General features: G+C 33.1%; 1 protein-coding gene across 1 annotated transcript; it reads right to left on the minus strand.

The window, feature by feature from the left end:
* Window positions 1-5401: 5401 nt before the first annotated feature.
* LOC120086969 (dehydrogenase/reductase SDR family member 12) lies at window positions 5402-9520 on the minus strand. The gene is made up of 10 exons (XM_039043798.1): window positions 9432-9520; window positions 9242-9303; window positions 8160-8279; window positions 7951-8050; window positions 7176-7256; window positions 7020-7069; window positions 6773-6923; window positions 6635-6691; window positions 5865-5986; window positions 5402-5780 (listed from the first exon to the last, which is right to left on the minus strand). Exons 1-10 carry the CDS (start codon window positions 9498-9500, stop codon window positions 5570-5572), a joined length of 1023 nt encoding a protein of 340 aa, XP_038899726.1. The 5' UTR covers window positions 9501-9520; the 3' UTR covers window positions 5402-5569.
* Between the last annotated feature and the right edge of the window lie 302 nt (window positions 9521-9822).

Here is a 9822-nt window from a genome sequence, read left to right on the forward strand (position 1 = left end):
GTTAGTAAATATAGAATAGACAATCCAAAAGGGGATATGGCAATGATGAATACCATAAACAGTACCTAACAACTACTGTCCATCAATATACAATAAATCATCCTAAAAATAGGGGACATGCTAATGATGAATGCAGTAAACAGTACCTAACAACCCCTGTCAATCAATATACAATAAACAATAGTCAAATGGAGGTCAAAAATTACAAATTAGACAAGCAATGGAAAAATAGAGACTGAAATGAACAAATTTTTGACAGAGACAGTAATAGCAATGAAGAACGTAACATATCTTTGATAGAACTTAATCATATAACCTAATCGAAATCCATTCTTTATCATAATCCAAATCTATTCTTCATTCTAATCAAAATCCATTATTCTTCAGTATAATAAAGAGCATAATTCAACATAACATATATTTGACAGAGACAGTAGTAATAGAAAGCAAAATAATTCAGTACAATGAAGAGCATAATTCAACATAACATATATTTGGCAGATCAATAGTAATTCAAAGCAAAATAATTTAGTATAATGAAGAGCATAATTCAACATAACATATATTTGACAGAGACAATAGTAATTCAAAACAAAACAATTTAGTATAATGAAGAGCATAATTTGGAAGCAAAATAATTGAAAGCAAAATAAGGAACATGAAATAATTTGTCCATTGATTTACAAAATTTTGAGCGAAAATTGAAGGAAAAAAAAACTCATCATCGGCTGGGAAAAGGAAAAAGAAGATTACCTTCGACCTCCCCCCTACCAAGCTTCATCTCGACCTCCCCCTACCAAGCTCCAAGGCCTATTTCGGTAGAGTGAGAAGACCGAATAAAGCAGAAAAGGGAATCAAAGTTTTGGAGTGGCGAGAGAGAGATTGTTTGGAGCGGCAAGGGGAAGAGACATGATCTATAGATCTGTGAAATGCGAAACCAGATTTGAAGAAAAACATGCAAGAAATGTAAAACCAGATCTGAAGATGGTACCAAAACTAGTTCTGAAATCGGAGAAGTAAAGAGAAGGAAGCATTTGATCGGATAAGAAAGGAGAAAAATCGAGGGAGAATGATCGGACAAGAAAGGAGACAGGAATGCGATGGAGAATAGAGGAGATGCAAACAGTGAATCGTGGGGTTAAGGTTAAAATGTGATAGTATAATTAAAGCTCCAACTAAAAATAGTTGAAGCCCCAAACAAGGAGTGGGCTATTATAACCCACTCCACCTCACTCTAATCTTGGGCCCAAACAGGCCCTTATAAATAAACCCTAACCCAACTAAACTTCGTTTCTTTCCTTTCTCTAAAATCCAAATATCCAAATCTTTCTCAAATCCTTTTGGAAAAATAATTTCAAATTCATTATCTCAATAAATCGACTTAATCTAATTATCTTCTCCAAAATTCTAAAAAAAAAAATCTAAAACTCCCAATTTTAATTCAATTTTTTGAATTAAATTAAAATTGAAATAATTTGACATAAATTCCAAATTTTCCTTTAATCAAATTTAAATTTCAAAATTCTTCTTTGAGAAAATATTGAAATTGAATTATCTTTTCACAATAATCTAATTCAACCTTCAACAATCCAAAATAATTATCAAATATTACAAAATAATTGAATTTAAATTATATATAAATTTGGGATGTCACAAAAAATACTAAATTATAAAGATACCTAAAGTTAGAGTTTACTTTTAAGAGTATATATATTATTGGTTCGGTTTTGATTGGCTTTCAAATAAAAAAACTGATATGGACCAATACTCTTTAGTTTTCTCCAAAAACTAACCAATATATCCAATTTTATACTAAAAAACCAAACCCAAACCACTGGATCAGTTTGGATTGGTTTGATTTTTTGGTTTTTCGGTTTTTTGTTGCATTCCTTGTTGTATTTTATGTCCTAAAACTCGTAGTTTGTAATATCATATTCTTGTTCAATAAAGCTGTTATTGAAAATCTTTAGTAAATTTAAATTCTATATTCATGAATCCAATAAACTAAGGTTCCGAGGCTATTAAGTTTAAGTTTGAACTTTATGTAGTGACATAAATGTGGATCAAGTTCAAATATATATAGCCAAAATGGTCTATAGTATTTGAATAAGGTTGGGCACCTTATTCTGGGGACAATATGGATGCGGCCCATTTTGTAGTTAGTACAAACGATGTGATCCTAAATTGTTCATGTGGAGACATGAAAATGGGGGCATCCTATGTAAAGAGTTTACATAAGATTGAACCATGAAATAGTCACTTTTTACGTTCTAAAACGCCGTTTTATGTATAAAACTGACTATTTCGTTAATTGATGACCTAGGTAACTTAATCTTAATCTTGAGCTAACTATGAACTCCTGTTCACTCGGAATTATCCTTAGATCTGCATAGGTGAGGGTAGCTCATTATCGCTGGCCCAATAAGCCTCCCATTTCAGGGGTAAGATCAGATGGATAGTTGGGAACATAGGGTGTAAGACGGAATTCACTCCTACCCATTATAGGGATAGTAGATAGATTGTTCCCTTTAGTACTGAATCCAGGTCTTGAAAAAGGAGCCCCACCCTCTCATTGGCCCGAGAGGGGCTCGGTTTATAAGGTTACCTTAAACTAATTGTTCATTAGAGGATCAGTGGAACTTAAGGAATAAGATGTAGTCTCGTGTAAACAGTTTTTATGACCCAGCTAAGATTACGAACAACCTGTGAAGGATTAGTTTATAATCATTGTTATATCATATGGACACAAATATATCTATAGTGAGGGGAGTGCAACTACGGAACTATAGTGGAATGACCCATGAGTTAACGAATGTTGATTAGCTCCATCTAAAAAGTTTAGCCAGCTAATCTCGGATCGTTGAGTCCATGATCTATAGGTCCATTAGGTTCCCTACTAGCTCATATGGAATAAACTTAGAACAGTATGATAGAATAATTCGAATTGTTCGAATTAGATGAAGAAAGAGAAACCGACAAGTATATTGATATAGTGGTCGGTTTTTTAATTTAGAGATACAACTTTAATATTTAAATGTGATTTAAATATCAAGAATATGAATATTTTCATATTCAGAAGCTCGGAAATAATGGAAATGGTCAAAGATGTAAAAAGTCAAAGAATTGACTTTTGACTTGATAAATTGACTTTGACTTTGAAAAGTCAAGAATTGACTTTTGACTTTGAAAAGTCAAACTTTGACCGACCTTATATTCAAATGTGATTTGAATTTCGATAAAATGAATGCGGATTCATGCTCGGAGGTCAAAATTAGTCAACATGAAAAATAATCATAAAAAGTCAAAATGTTGACTTTTTGGTCAAAGTTTGACTTTGACCAAATGACTATTTTGCCCTTTGACTAAAGTTAGTGGGAAAATCCAAACTTTTGTTGGATAATTCCACTAACAAAATAATAGGCTAGGTGTTGGCTTATAGTGGAGACATTAAGCCCACTTAGATAGTTCCTAGGTGTTGGGTTTTTATGAAGTTATTTCATGCAATTTTGCATGACCATTTTTTATAAATATGGGCTTGTCATTTTGGATTAAAAACTTTTGAACATTTTGCAAAATTGAGTTTTTAAAAATAGGGTTGAAAAAATCCAAACCCAACCCAATTTTCACTCTACTATTTCCTTTACTTTCTCTCTCTCGGGCTCTTCATCCATCGGGTCCCACAACCCGGTTCTAAGTCTAGAGGATAGTAGGTCAGCTCTAGTGGTTGTCCAGTTCGTGTTCGAGCAGAGATAGATGAGTTTCGGAAGCTTCAAAGGTATTGTTTCTAAAAAAAACCCTAATTAACTAATTTAGGGTTGTATGTTTAATTTATGTAATTAGAGTAAAATTGATCCTCAATTCCGCTGTGCATGCCTACTTTTCCATCATTACTAATGTTCCCTAGCAAATGAAGAAATTGTTTAAACAATTCTTTAAAATGTGTTTGATATTATATTTATAAATCATAAAACTAGTTACAGCTATCCACTAAATATTAGTTGACAATAAATTAATTTATTCATGAGCATGTTCTATGTTTAAAAAATTATATAATCGTTATTTTATAATATTATATAATTTATAATATATAACATATGCATATTTTAATTCTTTTTTAAATGAATTGAGTTTATAACATTACATACTGTATTTCTAAATATTTTTGTCTTTATTTAACATAATTCCAGATTTTAAAATTTAAAATTCGAAATCTGAATACAATGGAAACACAAAAATGTTGTTTTCAAAATTTGCATAGTTCAGATCACAAAATTCAAAAGTAGTTTTAGAAAATGAAATTCAATTTGTTTACCAAATACATATTGACTGAACTTAGTGCATCAGAAAACATAAAACATAATATGAATCGTCAACCAAATAGATTGTTCTCCTCTTCCTTCTTCCCCTCTTTTCTCATAAACTAACTAAAATCAACCAACCACTCTCGTCGATTAGTTCTATATAAACCCTCCAAGAAACTTAATGTCACCAACCAACGTAAACTCACATGTTGGTTTTCAATGTCTGTTTGAATCCAAAACCAACATTGATCGATCGATGTACACCTCTAACTCCTTGTAGAGAAGGAAACGACCATCACACATGCATGCAAAAAGATTTTCTGGGAGATCATTAGTAGCATCTCATAGGCATATTCAGGAGAGCATTTCAAGGAGAACAAATGATATTTGGGCTTAGATGATTCAAAACAACTTGGAAGGGTTTTGGAACTCTTAGGGGCGTTTGGCCACCAACTTAAAGTTGGTTGGTTGAGCTATTATAACTCACTCTATGTTTAGGGCTCCAATTATAATATTTGGTATTTCTAATTACTATAACCTACCGTTAATTGCAACATTACTATTTCAAATATCTCTTGGCTAAAGTATTTATTATTTCTTATTTATCTTCTTTTTCTCTAAATTAAAATCATCTGTACCTCAAACACAAATTATTACAACTAAACTAAAATAGTTTGTACACTAAATAGACTATTATAACCTACTAACTTACTATAATAACTAGAGTACTCTAAACACTCTCTCAGATTATCATGAGGAGTGAACTTGTATAAATATGTGTGATTCTTTTTTCCATGTACTTTTCTTCGTTTGCCCATAATGTTGTGTTTTTTATGCTTTTCAAAATTTCCCAACAACTAATATCATAGCAATATCCTTCCAACGATCCCAAAAACCACAATAATCTCCTCTCATGAGGAAATTTACTCGTATAACTAAAATCCATTGGCAATGTTAGAATATATTTCATAAAATGCCAAACTAAACGCCATATGAATAGTAGCTGTTTTGACAACTGGACCGAAAGTCTCTCCACAATCCACGCCCACTAATTGAGATTTATTGTCAAGGTAATGAGATGACCTATATTTTGTTGTATGTGGTTGATATAATCCTTATTGCTTCACTTGATGAGTTACGTCGATCAACTATATCCCTTCTTAGCTCTGAGATACATATTTGATAAAGTACATATATTCTAACAAGCAATATCCTTTCAGTTATCCCAACAATTACAAGTTCCAAAGATGAGTCGACACTCATCTGGATTATTGAGCCAAACCAGACAAAGATCGAAGATGATCATATATAGAGCCAATTGCTGTATGAGAAGACTTTGTAGCAGCAAAAGCTAAATGCTTTGGCGCTTCACTTCTATCAAAGTAGAATGCTCCAGGTACCAACTTCTCTTTTGGCTGTAAAGCCAACCAAATAAGTGTATCGGCCCCTTCCTCGCTCGTTCTTAGCTTCCCCGAGAGCCTGAAATGATCAAACGACGAACCGATAATCGAAAACTATTCGAAGTCTGTTTTGAAGAACAAAGATTTTGCTTGCTATCCTTACGATTTAGAGAAACTTGGTAAAGATTTAGTCACTCCAGGTGTTTCGGCCCAACCGGGGTGCATCGAGTAGAATCCAATACCTTTGTTAGAGTACATCTCTGCCCATTTCTCTGTTAAAGCCACCTGAAAAGGAAGCTCCACTCACCTTAAGCTATCTCACAACACAATGCATCAAAGGCTAAATCAAGCAATCTTAACAGTATCAAGCGAGGTTAAACTACTCCTCTATCCATGGCACTTTGTTGGGTTATTTATCTAAGGCATTTGGCTTCTGTTTTGCTTGGCCTAGGTTATGCAACAAGATGAAAAGGAAATCCTTCTTCACCCACCCTTTCGCAAGAAGAGATTTGTGGTGAGCCGAAGTGTGTGCAGTTATGTGGGGTCTTTGGAGTGAGAAGAACAATAAAATCTTTAGAGGATTTGAAATGATTTCAATTGATGTTTGGTCCTTTGTGAAGTTATTAAATATCCTATAGGTCTTATGTTTCTCTTCAAGCTTTGGTGGCGACACTTTTTTGTAACTATCCTTTGGGTCTTATTTTACTCGACCAGAAGCCCTTATTTATAGTATATGGCTCTCTTTTTGTGGGTTTAATTTTTTTTTAATCATTTATGCTATGTATTCTTACTTTTTTTTGGAAGTTTGGTTATTCCTATAAAAAGATATAAAAATTTTAACATTTGTGAGTGAAACCAAAAACAATGCATTCTAACAGCATACAGTGATCTTGCATAGTGATTTTAGAACACAATATATGGAGCATTACTAACCTGAACTCGTTTGTTAAATGCATACTGTTTGACCCCATCAAATTCGTCTTCACTAAACTACAATAAAATAAATAAAAGATCCAGTAAGAATCGGGTCTGCAAATTCAGAAGGCAGAGAAGTTAAGAAAAGCAGCCCACCTGCAGATCATTGGTTAAAGGAACTGAATACATTCCACCAGAAGAAACTGTGATGACCTTTCCATCAGGTGCAGCTTTCTCCAGCAATGGCAACATTGATTCAGTCATTGCATAAGTGCCTAAAACATTCACAGCAAAGTTCAATTCGAACCTGGAATTCAGAAATTATTAAGAATTTTTGGCAACTCAAAAAGGTTTCAGATAGAGAGAAGAGCCTAGTGAAGCAGATAAATAAAGGAGATCCTACCCTTCAGACGTCGTAACTCGGTTTTTCTCAATCAACCCAGCATTGTTAACCTATATAAAGTTAGTAAATGATAATGATTTGGCAGGCATAATGCAAAAATAAAACATACAATTTTTAAAACATAAAAGGCAAATGTTACAAAGACAGATTCATTACCAAAACATGGACTGGGACATTCTTTGAAATAAACTTTGTGGAAAATGACTTGATGTCACGGATTGAGGAAAGATCACAGACCTGCAAACTAAAGAAAAGTTATTAAATAACAAGAAAGCTAAACTTGTAATATATTCTTTTAAAACCAGAACCAAACTTGATAATAGAATTAGTAATTGCTTCACTGCTTCTAGTTATCCCACAGTTAAATTGAGACAAACCTACTATCCTTATCAATTAAACTATCCCAAAATATTGTTAAATATAGCTTAACCAAAAAGGTCTGCCACAAATATCATCTACAAGAAAAGAGTTACAAAAAGGTTGAGGAGACCACCACAAGTTGGAAAAATGTAGGACCCCTAGTTATGAAAATAGTAAGATTATTAGTGGAATATTAGTATGGTTATTAGAAGGGACATATTAGTGAATAGGTAGTAAATTTGTCAGAACTTTTAGTTATAAATAGAGAAATTGGGTTGGGAGCAAGGTGTAAAGATTTATGTGGTATTTCCTTTTGGGGAATTTCGGAGAGACTAGTCCTCACAAAATGTTAGGTTATCTGGTTACTTTTCTTATAATATTACAGCATATTTCCATATATTTCCATACTTGAGTATTCCTGAGTTTTCTACGTTGTTCTTGAGTGTTCTTGTTAGGAGGTATCCTAACAAAAAAAACGATACTAAGGACACCTAGAGGTGAGCATGATTCCAATTTTGAAATAGGCATTACTATAGAAACCAGATTCTGTTGTGAATAGTGGTTGGAAAACCTCCAAATGAACATTTTGGTTTCCTGTTTTAGACTTTATCTCAGAAAGAGCAGCTTCTCCTCTTTCCTTGTTGCGGCATACCATGTAGACAGTAGCTCCACTGCAACAACAGCAGAAATTTCATGATTCCACAATTAATCACTATTATTTTTACATAAGTTTTGTTCCTTGTTGACTCAACCAATATAACAGAAAAAAGAGATCAATACCGTGATGCTAAACCCTCTGCAGTTGCATATCCAATCCCAGAATTCGCCCCAGTAACAATGCAATTTTTCCCTTCAATGTTCGTTTGCATGTCCTCTGGTTTGAACTTCTTAGAATGTTCACTATAGCCATAAAACAGTCACCAGTTAATCACATTAACAAAGTTAAAAACATATGTATAAAGTCATTGTTAGTGGTTTGACATCACAAGAACCTATAATAATCGGTGCAACTATGAATGAATGACTGGATATGCTTTGACCTCAAACATTTTGGGTTAGTGGAGTTAAACAGAATGAAACTATTCAGCAAGACAAGAAAACACATTCAAGTCTAAACTCCAAAAAAAAAAAAAAACTGTTAAAATAAATGAGGGTTTCTAAATAAGGTACAAGTAAAATTGTATAAGAATCCAGCCCTGAATTTCTTCAAGAAATTAAACATCTAAGGAACGTGTAATCAGCAGACGAACCACCATAAACAAAGTGAAATGATCAAGGTTTTTGACAAAAGTTGTTTCTAAAAGAAATGCTCCTTGGCTAAGCACTTTGTACTATATCTACATCAAGTCAAAATCCTCCTATCCTTTGATTTCGAAATGAAACTCACCAGGGTAGTTTCCAAATTACCATTCGAGTCCAAACATGACCCAATCAAACAACTTCCATTGAAAACTCAAGGTTAAATTACAAATTTGATCTCCATAGTTTGGAGAAAGCAAGAAAATGAAAACAGTATAGAAATCGATACAGAGATTTATGTGGTTCATTAGTAATATGTTAGCTACGTCCATGGGCAGAGGAAAGGGTTAGAGGGTTTATATATAGATTATACCGTACCCTTCTAAATTCTCGGGCCAAAATAAAAAATAACATAAATGTTTATACAACTTAGGTTTGATCATTCAAAGCCCAAGATAACAAATTCAAGGTATTGCAATATGGAATATGAGATTTTATCAAACTATAGAGACTAAATTCTAACTTTTAAAACCGCAGGGTCTAAACTCTAATTTTCTACAAATTATAGGAACCAAATTTGAAATTTAACCAAAAATTAGACAAAAAAGTGTGAAAAATGTTACATGAATGCAGATTTGGTGAAGTTGAGGTAGCCATAGACCCCAAAAGCTGAGAATCTCCATGCCTGCAAGCAACAACGGGAATAGGGTAAGAGTTCAAAATACAAAATTCGATCACAGAATCAAAGATTTGGGCGTTGTAACCAAAGAAAACCCAGAGTACAAGAAATGATTTGAGAAAAAGAGTAATTGCCTTGAGAAGAAACATTGCGAGTGCTCCAATGGAGATGTGGATTCGAACCTGAAGAGCTGCAGGTTCCATATGAAGAGGGGAATTTAACTATTGGTAAGATGCATTGTAGACCCCGAAACCGTTGGAAGTTGGAAGGAGTGAACAAGAATTTGCCACGTTTTCTTCTTTTGCATCATATTCCATTTCGTTTCTTCTCTCTTTAATCCCATGGTGAAAAGTACTTGTACCACGGTTCACGGTAGCAATAGAAAAGGTTAAACTATCATTTTCGTTCTTATATTTTATTTAATTTTAGTCTTTTATATTTTTCAATAAATTTTAATTTTAGTTCTTTAAAGTTAATTTTTATCGAAAATTATTAAATAATAATAATAATTTGTATGTAAAGAAG

The sequence above is a fragment of the Benincasa hispida genome, chromosome 9, assembly GCF_009727055.1.
Source record: "Benincasa hispida cultivar B227 chromosome 9, ASM972705v1, whole genome shotgun sequence".
Taxonomy (NCBI): Eukaryota; Viridiplantae; Streptophyta; class Magnoliopsida; order Cucurbitales; family Cucurbitaceae; genus Benincasa; species Benincasa hispida.

Coding starts and splice junctions, on each gene's coding strand:
- LOC120086969 (XM_039043798.1), bottom strand. CDS start 9,500: ATGGAACCTGCAGCTCTTCAGGTTCGAATCCACATCTCCATTGGAGCA. Junction 8,280..9,241: donor TTCACCAAATCTGCATTCAT/GTAACATTTTTC, acceptor TTATGGCTATAG/TGAACATTCTAAGAAGTTCA. Junction 5,781..5,864: donor TTACCAAGTTTCTCTAAATC/GTAAGGATAGCA, acceptor TGATCATTTCAG/GCTCTCGGGGAAGCTAAGAA.